This window comes from Carassius auratus, chromosome 3 (assembly GCF_003368295.1).
Source record: "Carassius auratus strain Wakin chromosome 3, ASM336829v1, whole genome shotgun sequence".
Classification (NCBI taxonomy): Eukaryota; Metazoa; Chordata; class Actinopteri; order Cypriniformes; family Cyprinidae; genus Carassius; species Carassius auratus.
Window position 1 is genome coordinate 4,680,930 of NC_039245.1, and position 21,455 is coordinate 4,702,384.

General features: G+C 39.3%; 1 protein-coding gene across 2 annotated transcripts in view; it reads left to right on the plus strand.

Moving 5' to 3' along the window:
- The window catches only part of LOC113044264 (protein TANC2-like), a 42,741-nt gene extending 21,379 nt beyond the window's left edge, over positions 1–21,362 (plus strand). For both annotated transcript variants that reach the window (XM_026204089.1, XM_026204081.1), the window contains exons 6-24: positions 553–834; positions 1,707–1,834; positions 2,505–2,736; positions 2,812–2,981; positions 3,060–3,338; positions 3,940–4,271; positions 4,442–4,550; positions 4,677–4,799; positions 7,705–7,941; positions 8,052–8,225; positions 8,899–8,992; positions 9,084–9,217; positions 9,305–9,428; positions 9,534–9,709; positions 10,145–10,277; positions 13,926–14,017; positions 14,447–14,593; positions 15,843–15,943; positions 16,963–21,362. In XM_026204089.1, the coding sequence (XP_026059874.1) occupies positions 553–834; positions 1,707–1,834; positions 2,505–2,736; positions 2,812–2,981; positions 3,060–3,338; positions 3,940–4,271; positions 4,442–4,550; positions 4,677–4,799; positions 7,705–7,941; positions 8,052–8,225; positions 8,899–8,992; positions 9,084–9,217; positions 9,305–9,428; positions 9,534–9,709; positions 10,145–10,277; positions 13,926–14,017; positions 14,447–14,593; positions 15,843–15,943; positions 16,963–18,877 (4,982 nt within the window). In that variant the 3' untranslated portion in view covers positions 18,878–21,362. The remainder of the gene's footprint in view (positions 1–552; positions 835–1,706; positions 1,835–2,504; positions 2,737–2,811; positions 2,982–3,059; positions 3,339–3,939; positions 4,272–4,441; positions 4,551–4,676; positions 4,800–7,704; positions 7,942–8,051; positions 8,226–8,898; positions 8,993–9,083; positions 9,218–9,304; positions 9,429–9,533; positions 9,710–10,144; positions 10,278–13,925; positions 14,018–14,446; positions 14,594–15,842; positions 15,944–16,962) is intronic.
- The last annotated feature ends 93 nt before the right edge of the window (positions 21,363–21,455 follow it).

Consider the following 21,455-nt stretch of genomic DNA (forward strand, 5'->3'; position numbering starts at 1 on the left):
AGATGAGGATTGTTTTTAATTTATATTAAGGATCTCGATTATGGTGGATTGATATGCTGATGGATATACATTTTGCTTTGTGCAATAAATTTGACAGATAATCTCTGAACAGAGGCATCAAGCATCCCCAGGGGCGGGCTCCTGTAACCACGGCAACGGCTCCGTGACAGCTCTGTGGCTGTTTTTTGATGCATGGAGGCTGATCTGTTATTTCAGATGTATTTTCTGCCATGCATTAATGGGTCAAGGCACCCCGTCGACTACCATTGATTCATGGTGTTTCACACTGACGCTCTGGCTTGCGTAAGCTGCCAGTCCTGGCCTTTCTCAGATAAAGCATCCCCCTCTGCTGGTTAAAAAATGATTACTGCATTGTGAAGAGGTTTTCATTTTTGAAAGTGAATTGTTAAACTTTCTCTTTGATGGATCAAATCACTGTAAGAAGAAAGAGAAACATGAAGAAAAAGAGGTTTTGGAAGGATAAATATACTGTGTGTGTTTGTATAAACCCCGTTTCACTGACAGTATTTCCTAATGCTTCCCACAATGCAGTGCGCTTTGCTCCATACCGGCCACCGGACATCGCCCTAAAGCCGCTTCTCTTCGAGGTGCCCAGTCTGACCCCTGAAGCGGTTTTCACCGGTCGAGAATGGCTGTTCCAGGAAGTCGACGCTTGTCTGCGCCGCAGCGAGACCACCGCCAATCAAGGTGTCGTTATTGTCGGCAACGTGGGCTTCGGCAAGACGGCCATCGTCTCTCGCCTGGTGGCCCTCAGCTGCCATGGGACCCGCATGAGACAGATCCCCTCTGACAGTCCACACGCCTCCCCAAAACGTGAGTGGACCCATTCAGACCAAAACCACTTAACTGTGACCACATTTGCTTAAGATTTAATAAGCATCTAAGAGAAAAAATGTATAGTAACAAATACAAATAATGGGGTCATTATTATCTGAGATGCAAACCTGAGACTTTCAGCACTTCCTGGAAGACTTCCAGCAAATAATTGACTAATTCATACCAATTCATCAAATATCTTCAATTCCAGTCAGTCCTCACATTAAACTCTCATATGGCTTTAGAAGACTTACGTGTTTTTTGTGTTTCTGAAACTTAAAATGGAAAATAGTTTTTTTTAGTTATAGTTTGAATTTATCATACTCATAATAATGTAGATTTCAAATGTAATTTAGATTGATATGTATATTATTTTATTAAAATATGTTTTAGAATATACTTAATCTTTTTTTACTTTACAAAATAAAAAAAATACTTCTAATATCACACATTTTTATGCAATTTTTCTTTTATTGGTAAATGCTTTGAAATTCTGAAGCTTAAAATCCTGCAAAACATTTAGTTAGTTATGACTGATGAGAATTTGCTTCTATGGATATGATCTTTTTTATGATTTTAGAAGCACAATACTGCACTGATTGGTCACAGTGAGTAAAATACATATTAGTCACACAGTTTACTGACAAGATCAATTTATGGCTATGGATATATATATTCTAAAGAAAAATTGATCACAGAAAATAAAATTATAGAATACAGGTTTAAACCTGAGGCTGAGTAAATAATTACAGAATTTTCATTCCTAGGCAAACTATTTTTGATTTTATTTTTTTAAAGGGAATATCTTCAGCTCTTAAAATGTCAATAGCATTTTGTTCACATACATGCATGTCTTGTCCTCCTCTCAGATGGCGACACACTGCCTTCGAGCCAGCCTCAGTCCGCTCACGGTACTCTGGTCGGTGGGAGCAGCTGCCCTGGGACGCCCGAGATGAGGAGACGCCAGGAGGAGGCCCTCAGAAGGCTGGCTTCTCAGGTGCCAACTAATACCAACATAATCTACGGGGCGGGCATATACCCAGCCTGCCATTCAATCTCCCTTGCTCCTCTTTGTCTCGCTCTCTCTCTGTGCTTTCCTTTTCTCTCTATTCTTTTAAGCCCAATGGTTTATTGCGGCTCTGTTGCCACATCAAATATTTATATGCGCAGAGTCTCCCGGCACAGCCATTAGATATACTCAGAGTCTGCATTGCTAATGATGACAAGCTTTGGAACACACACACACACACACACATATACAGTATACTGCGTGATGAAGTGAATCCAGGGAAGCAGCGGTCTTAGAATATTGGAATAAGGCCATCGATGCACTCAAACTCCATGATGTTTTATGCATCAATAAAAGGCCTTCATCAAAGCAAAATTCCTGAGCTTTGAATCTTTCTGTAGTTTTAATATTCATTGTGTTTTTGAGCTGAAAGCAGTTCCTGCACTAAATCCCAGAGACTGGAAATATTTGTGTCCTTTTTCTGTCTATTTCTTTGTCTTAACCTACATTTTACATTTAGCTTTACTCTGTGAAAAGTATGGCTAAGTCGGGTTTGGCATATATACAGAAGTAGTGCCTGATGCTCTAATAATATGAATGTAATGCTGTCCTGTGAATGTAAATGTTTGTCAGCTTATATCTGCTCTCTCATGCGCAGGTGGTGGCGTACCATTACTGTCAGTCCGACAACGCATACACCTGCCTGGTGCCTGAGTTTGTGCATAATGTGGCAGCGCTGTTATGCAGGGCTCCTCAGATGCAGGCCTACCGAGATCTGCTGCTCCGCCAGCCGCATCTGCAGAGCACACTCAGCCTGCGCGCCTGCGTCCAGGACCCTTTCAACGCTCTCCGCCGGGGCCTGCTGGAGCCTCTGGAGATCCTGCACCGAGGTGCGTAAGCGTGTTCCTGCACACTCTTATGCTGACATACATATATGTAATATTGAACACATGCAATGTTTACAGAGAGGAAGATTGCGTGTGAGGAGAATCTCCTCATTGTGATTGACGGGTTGAATGAGGCAGAGTTTCATAAACCGGATTATGGAGAAACCATTGTTTCCTTCCTGTGCAAAACCGTTGAGCGTTTCCCTCCCTGGCTTAAACTGGTGGTCACTGTCAGAACCACACTGCAGGTCTGTATTCCATCCATCTAACCATACTTCCATCCTTTTTACTTATTTACTTTCATAAATGTTTTCTTTTGATCTCAGGATATAACTCGTCCGTTGCCGTTCCACCGTATCTCTCTGGATCGTCTGGATGAAAGTGATGCGATTGACTCGGACTTGCAGGGCTACATCCTGCACCGGCTTCACTGCAGTCAGGAGATCCAGAACAACGTGGCTCTCAATGGCAAGCTGGACAACGCAGCCTTCACCAAACTCAGCACTCATCTGAAGAGTCTGAGCCGGGGCTCGTATCTCTACCTGAAGCTCACGCTGGACCTCATTGAGAAGGGTTACCTGGTGCTCAAAAGCTCCAGCTTCAAGGTCAGGGGCCTCCTTTATTACCTTTATTACCTAATGCATCATGACAGAAATGATAATTAAAATAAAAGAAACTTTATAACTGACTAAAGCCTCATTTTTGTACGTTGTGGGTTTTATTTAGCGTATTTTTGTTTTTAACTTTTTTTATTGTATAGCTTTTCAATATGTTTGGTTTGTTATTTTTACTTTATTTTATTAATTCATTTGAGATTTTTTCATATTTGATTTTACCTTTAATAGTTATGTGTGCTGTTTTTTCTGCTTTTCGTAGTTATGTATGTGGTATGATTTTATTGTAATATTTTTTTATTATAGCTTTTCGTAGTATGTATGTGGTGTTAATTATTTATGATTCATTTTAAATATGTACTCTATGAAAAAAGTAATAGGGTAAATTAAACTCATTTAGATTTTGCAATTTAAAAGAAAATGTAAATATATACGTATATATATATATATATATATATATATATATATATATATATATATATATATATACATGTATGTGTGTGTGTGTGTGTGTGTTATGTTTCATCTTTTTAGCATTTGTTGTCTTTTATTATTATTTTGATGAAACTGTAAGCATGGTGTTTGTGTGCAGGTGGTTCCGGTGAATCTGGCCGAGGTTTACTTGTTGCAGCTGAACATGCGTTTCCCAACTCAGTCGTCATTCGAGCGCGTTCTTCCGCTGCTTAACGTGGCCGTGGCTTCTCTACACCCCTTAACTGATGAGCAGGCGTACAGTGCCGTGAACGCCGGCATGGTGCGTGGAGCGGCCATGGACTGGGACGATTTCCAGCAGAGGTCTGAACTCCTTTCGCCCTTCCTGGTGAAAAGACGCGATGGAACGCGCATGTTCATCCACCCGTCCTTCAGAGAGTGGCTCATCTGGAGAGAGGATGGAGAGAAGACCAAGTTCCTCTGTGACCCCAGGTGAGAAGCTAAAGTGTCTTCTGAATATTTCATGGATTCCTGCCCCACATTTTTTTCTTCATATCATATATCCTGAAGTAAAATGGAATGTGAACATTGTGTCAATGTCTGAGAGGTATAGCTACAATCTCATATAGCCTCGTCTTGTCTCTTTTCCCATGATTCTTTAGGAGTGGCCACACACTGCTTGCTTTCTGGTTTTCACGGCAAGACAGCAAGCTCAATCGACAGCAGACCCTCGAACTTGGCCACCACATTCTTAAAGCTCACATCTTTAAGGTTAGGCTAACTATAACAGCTGTTAGCATAAACTGGACTAAAGCAGTAAATAAATGCTTTTGAAATAGGTTTCTGTTAGATTACCATTGATGTTTTTTTATTAACTACATTGTCTCTTGGACGCAGGGCCTGAGTAAGAAGGTTGGGGTTTCCTCTTCAGTTCTGCAGGGGCTGTGGGTGTCCTACAGTACAGAAGGGCTCTCTGCAGCTTTGACTTCATTGAGAAATCTCTACACTCCGAACATCAAGGTGTGTGTGTGTGTGTGTGTGTGTGTATATATAAAACAGAATTCCCACACGTCATAGAAAACCTGAAAATATCTGCTATTAACTTTATTTATTTTTGAGGAAAATCTTTTAAATGTACAGTATGTTGCCATTCAAGAGTTTGGGATTAGTAAACAATCAGTTAAATTTAAGTTATTAGCCTCTTTCACACAGTAATACCAGTAAAGTTCCGTAAAATTACCAGAACGACTTTACAGGTAAATTCAAAAATGCGCTGTTCACACAGTCAACGACATTCCGTCTTTTTTCCAGAAAAGCACCATTCACACATCCATTCCAAAATACCGGTAAATTCTGTGACGTAATTAATCTCTAAACAGCTGTGCTTGTATTTTTAAACACGGAGGGTAATACGTTTTCATTATTTCTGTTTATGGTTTAATTTTTTTTTTAAATGTATTATTCATGTAACTGCTTTTGTTACAGAGACATCGTAATAGATGACTGTTTTGAATAATTATACTCCCCATTAATAAAACACCCGATGCTGTCTGGAGCTGACCAATTTAGTGAAAATCGGATTGAAAGGATTAATAGCACAATGAAGTTGCGATTGTAAATTGCAGTCTGTAAGACGCACTTTGCAGAAAAGGTGCATTCACAAATGTAGCCTGATCCAAATTCATATCAAATAGTCTATCAGCGCAGATAAACATGTTGTGCGTATAAATTGAGTTCAAAATATGTCCCAAAGCACCGGAAAAATTACCATGAATGTGACAGAGGGAAATAGTAAAAATATATTTGAATTATTTACTAATAGACTAGTGTTTTCTGAGTCTGTGCCCCAAGGATGAAGTTGCCTCATTAGATGCGCCTCCTAAACGGATTATGATTGTATTTAGATTTTTTGTTGTTTGTTTTTATTATTTCGTTAAGTAGTAATTAAAAGCTTTCTATAGATATATTTATCATGTCTGTGAGGCATGTATTCGCTGTGTTTCGGTATTTTGTAAGCTCTCCTGTTCAAGATGAGACGGCAGAAAGCATGTTTGTTTTTTTTTATTTTATATTTCTTTATTTTATATTTCTTTGTTATATCATGATCGCGCTGGCACCTATGTCCCAAAAAAGCGTGCTTTATCTTGCGTTCTCCGCACAAAATATACATATAGCGCGCATCTGGGTTCAATGTTAAAACATCGTTATGCTTGAACTGTTTTATATCTGTAGATTTTATTTTAGACAATTCGTGATGATTTGAGAAGGCTAAACATAGGCTATGTAAACTCTCTCTCTGTGCTGGCCGCTTTAAAAAAAAAACTTAGCCTATATGCCTGTTTAACGATCAAAAACTGCTCCAAACAGTAGTATGAGCTGTTTTGGGAGAATTGGAAAAAAAGACGTGCTGAACATCCTCAAGTGAGTTGCGGGGCAAACCGAAAGTTGAAGCCGAATGTCAAGCACTCTTCTTCACTGCTCCGACTTCTCGTTTGTGCCTCTGTTTTTCCCTATGTAAAAACTAAAATTAAAATTAAGTTGTAAAATTAAGTTGTAAAACTTAAAGTTATTGTTTTTATTATTTATTGTGTTCGGCATGGTGGGCAGCGTGTGATTTCATGCCGTGCCGCGGGTTGAGATCCACGTAGAGCTAGGCCTACAAGATTTGTGGAGTAGCAGAACCCCCAAATAGACGGACAAAAGTCATAATGGGAACAAGAAATACTCCCAATACTACTTCGTTTGTGATGGTCGTTTATTTTTTAGATATTAAGACACAATGTTTTCAGTTTATTGATGACCTGACTTTGTCGGCGACAGTTAACAGTTATTTTATCATATGTTACTGCATCACTAACAGTTTCTCTCAGATGACGACAAATTAGGCTACTTCATCCTACCGGATAATAGGAAGCGCCTTAATTTCACTGTCGCTTCAGTTGGATGGATGACATTTATTTTATTTTATTAAACATTGGGTGAATGCTTGATGATTGGAAGACGTCTTACGTCACCGCGTTCTGAACTCTTACGTGCTCCTACCGGTAATTTTCCTTCTGCGTTCACACACAGCAGAATTCCGAATTTACTGGTAATGTTACAACTTCTCATACCGTTAAATTTCCTGAACGAATTTACCGGTATTTTTTAAAAGATCCTGTTCACACATGACCTCTTTATGGAAATTTACCAGTAATTTTCCGGAAACGTCTGTATGTGTGAAAGGGCTTAATTGAAAGAAGTCTCTTAAATCTCTCAAGAACATTACATAATTAAAGAAAAACTATCTGTTTCCAAAAACTTTATACTCTAGTTTTCAAAACTTTGGGTTTGTAGTTTTTTTTTTTTTTTTTTTTTTGAGGCGGGGGATCTCTAATTATCACCAATGTTGTATTTATTTGAACAAAAATGCAGTAAAAACAAATTTTTAAATAAATATTGTGAAATATAATTACAATTTAAGATAACTGTTTTTTGTTTAATATATTTAAAAACATTTAAATTAATGTTTTTAGCTATTAACATTTTTAAATCATTTGTAATTTAAAATTAAATAAAAAAAATTTTTATTAGAAATGTTTATGTAGCTAAAAAGTTGTAACAAATGATGTTTTGTGACAAAGTATTAAATATGAACTTTTAATCAATTTAATGCATGCTTGCTGAATAAAAGTATTAATTTCTTTTTTTTTAAAAAAAACACTCAGTTTCCCAGAACTTTTAGATGGTAATGTAATTTTTTTAATAGTTATTTTATCTTATTTTTCTAGTAATTTTTCCTTAATGATATATCAGTAAGGAAGTTGTTCATATTGATTGTATTGAACTACAATATATGAAATAATTGGAAATTTCTTTATTTCTTCAGTTTTTTAATCCCGTTCCATCTACTCCTCCACATCCTCATCTTCCTCTCTTCCTCCAGGTATCTCGGCTTCTGATTATGGGCGGAGCTAACGTGAACTATCGTACAGAGGTGCTGAATAACGCCCCCATCCTGTGTGTCCACGCTCACCTGGGCTACCTGGAGACTGTGGCTCTGCTGTTGGAGTGTGGGGCGGATGTGGATGGCGTTTCAGACAGCGGACTCACTCCTCTTGGTTACGCAGCCGCCGCAGGTCACCTACCCATCATCACTGCCCTCTGCAGCAGGAAAGCCAAGGTCAGCCATGCATGTCTAGACAGAGATGTACTGTAGAAACAATACAAACGCAGGGTGGTGGCTGTTGATTTTGATCTCAGTCTCACTCTCTCCCTTGTGTTTCTGTTCAGGTGGATCACCTGGACAAGAATGGTCAGTGTGCGCTGGTCCACGCCGGCCTGCGGGGTCATCTAGATGTGGTGAAGTATCTGCTGCAGTGCGAGTGGAACACAGACGGATCCTTCAACAAGAGCCATGCAGTTCAGCAGGCCCTCATAGCAGCCGCCAGTATGGGCTATACAGAGGTTACATTTTAGTTTTTTTAAAGAAATCAGTACTTTTATTAAGGATACATTTAAAAGTATTTAATTGATCAAAAGCATCAGTAATGACATACAGTGTTATAATGCAAGATTTTTATTTTTAAATAAATGTTTTTTTTTACTTTATATTTCTCAGAACAAAATATATTATAATATGCATGGTATTCATTAGCTATTATTATTATTATTATCTATTCATGGTTTCATATGCTTTTTATAATTTTTTTATATAGAATTTTATATTTATTATACAACATAAAATATTACAAATAAATGCTATCATTAATATCTCAGTTTAACTTTGGTAAAAATTAAAATAGTAAAGAATCACAGTGTGAAAACTTAAAATGTTTATCAAACTAACTAGAATTAGAAATTAAAAATAATGTGTATGTGATACACACATAGTGTGTCACAACTGCACATCTACCTGTAAATAGCTTATCTGTACATATGTAATTCTATTTCAATTCTAGATTTTTTACATTTTGTATTATATAAAAAAATAATAATAATAATCGTGTCATATTGCCTTTATCGCTATGTATCTGTAGTATGCCTGAACTGAGCTCTTGCCCCCAAGACAAATTCAACGTGTGTGTGCACACACTTTGCAATAAACTTCATTCTGATTATAATTCTGATTTATTCACAGATTGTATCCTACCTGCTTGACCTGCCCGAGAAAGATGAGGAAGAGGAGGAACGAGCGCAGATAAATAGCTTTGACACACTGTGGGGCGAAACAGGTGCAACACCACCAGAAAACCTGTACTCTGTGTGTTCATTTCAATATGAGTGCATGGATTACTCACTAAAGAGACTCTCTCAATATCTCAGCTCTGACAGCAGCAGCAGGTCGGGGGAAGCTGGACGTGTGTCGTCTTTTACTGGAGCAGGGCGCCGCTGTGGCTCAGCCCAACCGCAGGGGCATCGTGCCACTCTTCAGCGCCGTGCGCCAGGGACACTGGCAGGTGAGCACCTCCTACATCTCAAAAGTCGTTTTTAATTTGCACGCGTGTTTTTTGCTTTAGTCTGAGATGTCGGTGTTGGTTGTGCAGATAGTGGACCTGTTGCTGAATCACTGCGCTGATGTGAACATGCCTGATAAACAGGGACGAACTCCTCTAATGATGGCTGCTTCTGAGGGACATCTGGGCACGGCTGAGTTCCTGCTGGCTCAGGGTACAGCTGTTCTGATCATGCACTAGAATAGAAAGGGGGAGGATATATCAGCCATTTAAAAAAATCCTCTCTTACCTTCTGACTGCTTTCTAACTTATTTCACAGGTGCCTCATTATCTCTGATGGACAAGGAGGGGCTAACAGCACTGAGCTGGGCGTGTCTTAAAGGCCACCTCCCATTGGTCCGTGCTCTGGTTGAAAGAGGCGCGGCGACGGCCCATGCAGACAAGAGCGGCCGCACTCCACTGGACCTTGCTGCTTTTTACGGCGACTCAGAAGTGGTTGGTTTTGATATAGTGAACTACTGTAAAGTGGATCTAGACCTTAAAGGGATAGTTCACCCAAGAATGAAGTTTTCTGTCATCATTTACTCACCCTCATGTCATTCCAAACTTAAATGACTTGCTTCTGTTGAACACAAAAGAAGATATTTTGAAGAATGCTGATAACAGTTGATTGTAGCCATTGAATTCCATTGCATGGGAGTCAATGTCTAGCATCAACTGTTTGGTTAACCATATTTTTCCATTTTCATCTTTTGTGTTCAACAGTGGAGGGTGGAGTAAATGATGACAGAATTTTCATTTTTTGATTTACCATAATCTAAAAAAAATTCCAAAATGGGATGTGTACGCATATGCTCATAGTTTTGAACAGATAAGACATAGGGGTTATACAGAAAACAAACCACAGCTGTGGTGTTGATGTGGTTCCAGGTGCAGTATCTGGTGGATCACGGTGCGATGATCGAGCACGTGGACTACAGCGGCATGCGTCCACTGGATCGTGCAGTTGGCTGCAGGAACACATCAGTGGTGGTGGCGCTGCTCAAGAAGGGTGCCAAGATAGGTAGGCTGGAAGGGGAACTGTTCTTACAGAAACAATTATTTCTAAACTATGTTCTTGTTCAAGAAATATTTTCTGTGGTAAATTGAGCTAGTCATTTGTTGAATTGCAGGTAAATGTTTGTACACACCAGTTCACACAATTTGTTTTACTGTTAAAAAAAAAATAGACAGAGAGAGAGAATAATATAGCTGGTTTGTAATGGTTAGTAATGCTGCACTCCATTCAATATGGAAAGTCAGAATCACCAGTATTCTACTTGGAAAAATCTAATAAAATGCTCTTCAAGTTAGACTTCCAAGTTGAGTGAAATAATTATTCTGAATAATTATGACTGAATGATTTGCTAAGGGAAGAATAGAAAACATGGTTCTCTTGGTCAATCTGAAATTCTGGAGCCAAAGCATTTTCTGGCACACAGTTGCTCCTAGACATAAAGCATCTGTTATTGATCACTAGGAACCATGAAGTTTATTAGAGTGTTTTGTCTGCAAGCTGTAATCTGCAAGAACCGCAGCAGCTTTCTTTGGGACACAAATTTAGTTTCTGTTCCTAATTTTGTTCAGTTGTGTTCTCTTTAACACATTGAAAACTGTTTTAGTGAAGTTGTTTTGGAAATGGAAGCAGAGAAGCAAGTTAGAACATTTAGCGCAAACAATGTTTCCTTTTTTATTATTTTTTGCTTAGTTACTACACTACTGTTGAAAAGTTTAGGTTTGGTGAGATTTTTGAAAGAAGTCTCTTATGCTCCCCAAGGCTGCATTTATTTGACCAAAAATATCATCAACAGCAATGTGAATCATTATTAGTAGTAGTAGTAGTGGTAGTAGTAGTATTACAAATTAAAATGACTGTTTTCTATTTTAATATATCTTAAAATGTAATTATTCCAGTGCATGATTTCCAAAGCTGAATTTTCAGCATCAGTGTCACACGATCCTACAGGAACATTTGTATAATTATCAATGCTGACAACATTAATCAAGGTCATTCTTACTGACAAGTCTTACTGAAAAGGATTCATTTCCTTAGCAAAAATAAAAATAAATAAACTTTACTGACGCCAAACTTTTGAATGGTAGTGTATGTCATGTGTCCAACAGGGTTTGAACACATTTGAATGGAGCGCAGCATCAATTCCAATGCTTATCAGTTAAAGAAATGCATTAGAAACACAAACGGCAGATGCATTGACTATATCGTGACAATCACATGAAATTAGCTTCAGGTGTAGATGTCTTTCTCCTCCATCCCCCTCCCTGTGAGTCTAACCCTCCTTCTGGTGTGCTCTTCACCGAACTGCAGAACTCCACTGATCTGCAGCTGATCAGGATGGGCTTATTGCTTTTGCTAACATTGCTGCTTGCCATGGCTGATCTTCCTTGTTCTTCCTTTCACGTCACTCCTTCACCCCTAACCACCAACCATCAAATCTCTCTTGTTCTCTTCTCTTGACTCTCTATTACATTCTCCCTGTTTTCATAACCTTTGCTCCCTGTCTGATATGGATGCCCTTCCCATGCTGCTTCACTCTGCCCCAATAACCTGTCACCCTTTCACTCGTGACCCTTGCCACCACTTCTCTCCTCGTAACCAGGATGTCAGACACTCCCCACTCGTGCCCGAGGTAAAACGCAGACTTTTGTGCGCCCCATCTGCTCTTTTTGACTGTCCCTCCATCTCGTTAGCTGTGTGGTCCCTTCTTCCATTGGTCGGGTCTGTTAGTGTTTTGGGTGCCCGAATGTGAAAGACCATTTAATGCTACAATAGAAAGAGCTGCTATCAGCCATAAACATGAGTGGATTCTGTGTAATTTATGTCCTGCAAAATTCTGAATGCTAATTCAATTAGTCAGCTTTTTTGCTTGCATGGCTGCATGTAGGGAAACCAGTGTTGCGTTTTTGCATGATGCTGCAGAATGTTTTCTACATGCTGAATGTTATTCACTTTTGGGGAGCGTTAACACAGAATGCATTCTTGCACTATTTTGCAACTGTTTTTCTATGTAAACATGTGCTAGAGAGTCAGATTTGACTGCTGGCAGTTTCTTCAACATTGCATTTTAAAATGTTGTATCAGGTGAAAAGAAGTTACAGACAAGATACCTACATTTATTTTGTTTTTTATCTTGCGATAGATGTCTTTCATTGTTGTGAGGCTTTTTTTGCTATTTTGTTGTATGTAAAAATGCTAAGTGTTCCTGTAGCTCAATTGGTAGAGCATTGGGCTATCAAGCGCAAGGTTGGGGGTTTGATTCCCCGGGAACACATGATAGGTAAAAATTGATAGCCTGAATGCACTGTAAGTCACTTTGGATAAAAGCGTCTGCTAAATGCATACATTTAATTTTTATTTTTAATTTAAAATGATCTCGAGTTCTATTCCATTGAACTGTCGTATTGCAATGGATGTCTTTTATTGTAGTGATGCTTTTTGCTTTTTTTGCTGCATCTTAGAGAATTAGCGTTACATTTAACATGCTGTGTTAAGTTAAAAACTAATCTCGAGATGACTGCTGTTGTATTCCAATGGACATTTTTTAATGTTGCAATGCTTGTTTTGCAGCATCTTGAGCCATTGGCATCGCATTTTAAGATGCTGTGTCAAAAGAATCTAAAAAATCATCTTGAGATGCCTGCGTTTTGTTGAATTCTTTTGCGATGTTGTATTATAATGTACGCCTTTCAACGCTGCAGTGCCGCTATTTGCACCGTTAGCGTTGCATTTTATAATGAAACCTTTATTGTTCTATTCTGTTGCAGTGCCACATTGCGATAGATGTCATTGTCCGTCGTGCTCATTTTCACCATCTTGTGCCACGTATGTCACGTTTTTAGGATGCTGTAGTTTTAAAATGCATCTCAAGACAGCTGCTTTCTGTTCTATTCTCCTGGATTATCTGCTGTACTACAATGGTACTACAATGGACATCTTTGATTATCGCAATTCATCTTGCTAAATTTTTAGCACGTTGTGCCATTAGCTCAGACTTTGAAAAAGCTGTATAAATACTTGAGATATCTGATTATTGTCATCTAGCTGTTTTTGAATGCAAGAATGCATCCTGTGTGAACAAATGCCTTCGTTTTTTTCCACAGTTTCTGTCAGTTTGGCTTTTTCAGACTGTTGGCCAGTTTGTTACCTGGTCCTGTGCATCTTAGCGTGTTCTTGACTGTGCCTTGCATGAATTGCACTAAATCACTGCCTGCATACTGCAACTGGCTGCCCATGGCCAAATCTACAGCTCTAATAGACCACTATCAGTCTCTTGTCCCATCCTCCCTCCACTGTACATTCAGTCCAAACCAGTAAAAACACATGACCTCTGTTCAGGCTCTCAAGCATGTTAACTGCAAGTTCAGTAGCTGTTGGACTCAATGTTTTTATTGCCAGTATAAATGGATTTTAAATAAGGTATAAACAGCCAAGCTGCTCATGATTCTTTTTTTTTTTTTCTTGTCTGGTGTGTTGCCATGGCTTTTTGTGATATACTGTACAAAAGTTGTTCATAGACTTTGCCTCCTTTTAAGCAAGATATCCTGGCAGCCTGCTCATTCCTTTGTGTTCCTCTGAGATTAGCAAGCTAGTTTTTGCCAACAGAGCCTATCATTCTGTGCTGACTCTTTGCTTTGCCCCTTTTTTTGCACTCAGGTCCTGCAACATGGGCAATGGCTACATCAAAACCTGATATTATGATTGCTCTTTTGAGCAAACTGATAGAGGAAGGAGATGGATTCTATAAGGTGAGCTGCATTTTGAATATTCAGTCAAAGAAGTGTGTGTGTGGGTGTGGGTGTGGGTGTAAATAGTAAACTATACTGTATCATAAACATGTACCTGGACCACAAAACCAGTCTTAAGTGTCAGTTTTATGGCCAAGATACAACTATTTGAAAATCTGGAATCTGAGGGTGCAAAAAAAATCACCTTTTATTTTGTCCAAATGAAGTTCTTAGCAATGCACATTAATAATAAAAAAAAAATTCGTTTTGATATATTTATGCTAGGAAATTTACAAAATATCTTCATGGAAAATGATTTTTACTTAATAACCTAATGATTTTTGGCATAAAAGAAAAATTGATCATTTTGACCCGTATAATGTTATTTTGGCTATTGCTAAAAATATACTCCGGAGACTGAAGACTTAAGAGAATGTCTTGCTGATCTAGAAAGGAAAGGTGAAAGAAGCCGCCCAGCGGTATCAGTATGCCCTGAAGAAGTTCCCAAGAGAGGGTTTCACAGAGGACCTGAAGACCTTCCGTGAGCTCAAAGTCTCTCTGCTGCTTAACCTCTCCCGATGCCGCAGGAAAATGAACGTGAGTCTAAAACTCTGTTTCATAAAACTCTCCTCTTCTGTCTTTCTTTACTCATAGAGACATTATGATTAAGCATTGAGATTGCCCTGACCACAATAATTTAGATCGGTCACCTAATATAAACTGACTTTTGACTTGTGGGTCATTCCTAGTTTTTGGACTTCATCCCAGCATGCACTGATAACTGTGTCTGGTTGGCCTTGTGCTAAAAACAGCGTTGTCATTTGTTATATTTTAATAACATTCTATTAACGAAATGTTCCTGTTCTGTTGTCTTATATTCAATTTTTTTTTAATTGCATATTTATTTTTATGACTTTTTAGCAATTGTTTAAAAAATAATTAATTAATGAAGTGTCTTAAGGCATTGCAACACACTCTACACTTTACTGCGTTCAATTAAATATGGTGTCTACCCTAACTAAAGTCCATGATATCTGTATTAAATTACCACTGACCAGCCTGTAGAAACTGACTTTCAACAACTAGCAGCAATATGCTGTAAATCTCCTTGTATACAAGCATCCATGCAATGGCAACTACCTAACCAACAAACTGCATGTATTAGTTTTGCATTTGGTCAATGTTCTTAATTGCTTTCGAAAACACTTAAGACCAAAGCGGTTGTGGAACAAGGATTGTAAAGACAGTATTGATGTATTAAGATATATTTTGATCTTCCCATTTTTTCTCCTTTATGGCTACATCATTTCTCATTTTTATATCACCAAAAAAACATTTTGAGTTTGGATTTTGAAACCTCCATTCTCTGGATGGAGAAATCCCCTTGAACTCTCCCGATACACTCTGCTCATGCTGCAGTTTTTCTTTCCATCATACGCTCATCCAGGTTTCGGATTGGTTGGTTCATTGGGTTTTTCTGACATTTGTTGGATTTTTTTTAATTGTTAGGTTTAGTATAGGAAGAGGTTTGAGCTGTCAGACTGCATCTTCCCACTGTCCCTGTAAAGCATTTATTTGTATGTGTGTTAATACATTTTATGTGTGTGTACAAGCATTTCCATTTTTGCATTTCACGTTTGCACTAAATATTTGTATTTTGGTGTTTATTTTTGTAATAATCAGTGTTTACATCCTCATATAAATGTGACATGTTCATGTTCAACCTAAGTGTGTGTGTGCGTGTGTGTGTTTGTGCGCATGTCTGCATGTACATATGTGTGTGTGTTCTCCCTCTGACCTCATGTATGGCTCAGTGTATGACTGTTGGTCGTGTTGTTGCTTGCAGGACTTTGGGATGGCGGAGGAGTTTGCCTCCAAGGCACTAGAGTTGAAACCCAAATCCTATGAAGCCTATTACGCACGAGCCCGTGCCAAGCGCAGCAGCAGGTAACCGTAGCAACCAGCAGGCAGGACAGCCTTGAAAACGCATTCTGTCTCTAGCACAGATAAAGTGCTGACAGATGACCCAAACTGGCCAAATATATTTCGATTGGTTGACGTAGTGCTATGCTAGAGTTTCAAGGTAGAAGTCAATTTAAGTCCCTTGACTTCTGCATCATCAGATGTCAACAGCAGGATTAGACCTGTTCTTCATACTTCATGTTTTGTTGACCAATCAGATTATTTTTCCTCAGAATGTCCATCATTCATATTTTATTCCTTTGCTTCTCCCCACGATTTTGTTTACTTTGATTCTCTTTGCCCAGAACACTTGTATCAACTTGCTTGGTTTTGGAAAAAAAAGAAATTGGGGGGTCTGATTTTTATTGATTGGTAAAATTACTAAAGAAATGTTCCGGGTTCAATACAAGTTAGTTAACTTTGATGTTTTAATCAAAGTCTGTAGGTATCCCAGAAGAACAAAACAAAGTAACTGTCTAAATCATTATTTCTGTGATGGGACCACTGGTTTAGGTAAAATAAAATGCTGGTTATGCATTATTGACCTAATTCTTTCCTTTGGTTTCCTTGCATGTATAGTATGAAAGTTTTCAGGTTTTACTGACTTCAAACACAGTCAAACCAGGAGTTTAGAGAAATTTGCACTGACTGGGTTCATAAACGGTACCATCATTAGTATTATGTTTTAAGTCTTGTTGGCTGTGCTATTAAAGCAATATATTTACATTTATCCTGTTAAAGGTCCTTAACCCATAGACTTCTGATGTTAGTGCAAGAATGATTGAAGGAATGAAGGAAAGAGTCATAATTATTCCATGTGGTAACTGACAACAGGTAGTTGATAATTAACTTGCACTGAACTATTAATATTTCTTTAGCAATAGTCATGTCTTAGACTTTACCAGTGAGTTAATTAGTTAACAAGCAGATTTCTTTGTTTCTCTCTTTCTACTCCCATACTCCACCTTACTACTCGCTCTCAATCTTGGTCTCCCTCACTATAGGCAATTCCACGCAGCCCTGGAGGACCTGAGTGAAGCTGTGCACCTATGTCCCAATAACCGTGAGATCCAGCGCCTGCTGCAACGTGTACAAGAAGAGTGTCATCAGGTTGAACAACAACAGGAGCTGGATCCACCTCCTTCCCCACCCCATGTTCAAGCCCCATCCATGATCCCGCCTCCTCCAAAGGAGCCCCATATTTCAGACATGGAGCCTGTGCAGGACTTGTTTGAGGAGGAGGAGGATGATTACCTTGAGCGGGATTTGGACAGCCTACCACTTGGTGTTCCTGCTGAGCCCCACACTATACTATCAGGACTTCCTGTCATTCAAAACATGCCTCCATCTCCGAGCCATCATGATTCACCCTACTTGGGCCAAGCATATGACCTTCGCCCCAGTCCCCCTTCAGTGTCCTCTCCTACCAGGCAAGGATACCAATCCTCTTCTCCATCTCTCTCTCCAACGCATCAGAGCTCGCACTTCCGGCCCAGTCCCACTCATCAGACATCCTACCACTTCAGCCCACCGCCATCACCATTACGCCGTGGACCACAATATCGCGCCAGCCCTACCTCTGAGGGAGTTGCCATGTACCGTCCCCAGTCCGCCTCTGCAGGACGGTACCAGCAAGACCAGCTTGCAGGGCGACCCAAGTCCCCTCTGTCCAAGATGAGCAGCCAACATTCTTTCCAATTTTCCCAACAAACTTCCCAGCCATCACAACAGACCCAGTGGTTGCAGCCAGCCAAGGCACAGATCGTCCGCACCAACCAGCCCAGCACCGCAGTGCACTCCAGTGCCGTACTGGGTAGTAGTGCATACAGTCAGATTGCTCACTCGATGAGCGCCCGCTGCCCAGGAGACATGGATGAACTTGGTGATGGAGGGTACTCTTCCACACTTCACCCTCAGGGCAGTCTGAGTGCAGGGGTCTTGTACCAGCGTGCCATCAGCATGGATCCTGGCCTTGTGGAGGACGAGCTTCCCCAGAGGCCCTCCTCTGCTTACAGACCCAATCCCGGAGGAGTCCGTTACACTCAGACACCACAGATCAGCCGCAGTCAGTCGAGTGCCTACTATCCAGTCTCGCCTCACGAAATGGAACGACAGGTGACTCTGGGTTCACCAGAGAACCTTCAAGCCCACCGACGTCCAGTCAGTGCAAATAGTGCTGAACCCAAACAGCACCCACCAGCTCCTCGCCCCCTTATTCACTCCCACAGTACGGGTCTACACTTTTCTCCATCCAGCAACAGTTTGGTGGCAGGTTCTGCTGCTAACCTAGGCCCGGGGTTCAGGGCGTCAGCTTCTGCTCAGCAAATGGAGATCCCTCTAAAGCTTTCATATGAAGGCGGCTACCATGATGACCTTTCACCAGTGTCACCTCCACAAAGCACAGACTTTATGGTGGTGGGTGGAACATATCCAGGAGAAGCGCTTCGCTCCCGCACCACGCCTTTTATGGGCATTATCGACAAGACAGCACGGACTCAGCAGTACCTTCAGCAGCAGCCTCCGCTTGCATCATCCTCTTCGGGTTCTCGACCCTGGACTGTTTCTTCTCTGGATACGGTGGTGAACAGTCCAGCCACTTCCCCTAGCAACATGGGCTACGGGCAGCAAGCAGCACCCCTCAGCCATATCGCGCACTACAACCGCACCAACAATGCTCACAATGGCCACCTCATGGATGATGATTTCTACGCCAACTCCTCTGGTGCGATGCGGGACCGGGCAGATGCTATGGGGCGAGTTAGCCAGGTTCCCACATACCCGGATGTGAAAGTGGCACGGACTCTACCAGTTTCCCAGGCCTACCAGGACAATGAGTTTAGGAAGATGTCTCGAAATGAAAGGCAAGGCTCGACCTCACCCATTAAACCAAAGAGACCCTTTGTGGAGTCTAATGTGTAAAAATAAAGAGTCAGTGTGCAGGATTTATTAGAACATTCTCAAGGAATATCTAACAAGTTGACCATCTAATCTCTTCGTTTTACGACCCATATCTTGATAATGATAATACAGACCTCTCAAGGTGAATTTCACTGATGTGAATCTAGTGATTCTAGCAGGTACAAATCAAATGCATCTATACAGTATTTGCTCTGGAGACAGAAATGGAAATATCAAGATGCATTGGGGTTATAATAGGCCTGTTTAACTGCTGTACACCACCTTGAACTTCTCTGTACCTTTATGAGAGGGTGGCTGCTCAATGCCAGTCATGGACACATTGCTGAACATGGCCCTTGGACCAGACGCTCTCACTACTGTCCCCAGTAAAATGCCAGAGAATCTTGCTATGTCTCAAGTTGAAAATGTCCCTAAAACATTCTAGAATCTAGATCAATACTGCTAAAGCAAATTTTAAGAAAAATTTTAAGTTATGCTTGTATAAATATACTCCTAAATTTCAGTGCAGTTGCGTTTTCAGTTTGCCTTGAGTTGACATGCACTCAGCAATGTGAAATATTTTTAGACTTTTTGGGGGTATTTTTATTTTTTGTCAACAGGTCACAAAGGTCAACAGAATCACTACCTTTAACGCAATGCAAATATTTGTAATGTTTGGTTAATAATTTCATATCTGCTCAAGGAAAGTAGCATTCAGGTGTTCAGCCATTAATTTACTTGCGCTATATAGTAGTCACACCACTACAGTGGAAATTGTGTTTTCCAAAGAAACTTTTTTTTCTCATGGGAGATAGGCGTAGGGGAAACTCTTTTGCAGCAGCAGAATCCACATGATCTCCATCATTATATTTTGAGAGTTTATTTGTGCACTGAAACATGCCTTCAAATAGTTTTCCTTGTTTGTTTAAAACTGTGAGTACTTCCTTTCAGATATGGGAAACCTGACTTGATGTCAAAGCCTGTCCCATGTTATTCCAGTGAACTAATTTACTATTGGTAGGTCAGGCACTTTTTTTACGGATGTCTTTGGTGGCTTATTATGGGAAGATGGTGGCAAGTCCAATTCACTCACTGGATCTGGCTTTACTAATCAATGTCCAACTGCTGTTGAAAAAGAGCAGGTCTTTTTTGCAGTGTTTTAATTATTATTTTACCTGTTATATGAGGTGCACTCAGAGTTGACCTGGAATACTGCTTACTGTACAACAGTGTTTGTATTTAACTATGTGTTTTCCTTTTGTATGACCAAACTGTAAATGGCTGTAAATAATTTGCTGAATTAGAACGCATGCTCTCTGCTAATACACAAACCTTTGTGTGAGGGAAAAGACTGTGGCACAATATATTTCCCTTATTAGATAAAAAAAGAACAGATGAAGTTTAGGTTTTGTATGTATTTTACTTTAATATTTTGACTTTGTTTAAAACTGGACTTGCGAAGGAGTATTCTCTGTAAATTGTCTGTAAATGTGAGCCGTGATGTTTTCTGGGATGAAAAATCTGAAACGTGAATGAGGACTTTTTATCCAGCTACACAATTGTAAACTGTACAATCATCTGTATGTATGAGAGAAATAATGAACTTATTTAAAAAAAAAAAAAAGAATATCACTTAAAAGAAAAAGAGGTGAAATAATTTTCCATCGAGTCAATCTTATTTCTCATGAATTTATTTTTTTTTAAATCCCATTTAACTTCTAAAGCAAACATTACGAACACATACTTACTAATATTTTATTTCATATCAATCTGAAAACAGTAAAAATATTGCCACTTACACAACACTCCGACACAAAAATACAGTACAAAGGCACCTACAGATCATTTGAACACACTCTTTCAGAATGTGTGTGTTTACAGCATACACACACAAAACAGTGTAAAACAGTCAGTATCTCTCCTCTTCAAGCTGATTTTAACCAGAAAGACAAGCACCACTCTACACAAAAGACTTTCACTATTTAACTGCACTGTTTGGATAAAAAAAAAGACATTTTTTTCAGTTGAATAATATAAATAAGATTATTATTATGATTTCTTTGCAGATATTGGATATTAGAGAATTCAATCTTAACAAATCAAAATTTTTTCAAGTATTTTTCAGTAATTTATGCAGGCAGAGCTGTAATATATTTTCATATAAATATGGCATAAAGCAGGTTTCTGCATATAATGATAGGTTTAGTCTGTAACATAAAACAAATGTTGAAAATCCTTCAGGGGAAATTTCTTAACATTTACTGATAATAAACATTTGCTGATGTAGTGGTGTGCCTTCTGAACGATAATAATAATTATCATTATAGAGTATTTCAGTTTTTCAGTACAGTCTGGTACAAATAAATGTTAAGGCACAAGAAAGTACATCCTGAATCTAATACATTTACAGACACTGTATATACAACTTACATCTTTTTTTTTTCTTCATGTTAATTTGGTTTGGCACAATTAGAAATTACTTTATAACAAAAAACCCTAACCCTAACCCTAAAAAAATACAGCATTTAAATACTCCAATAATAACAAGAACATAATTTTTTCTGTAGCCTACAATTTAATCCTGTCATAACTTGGTAAT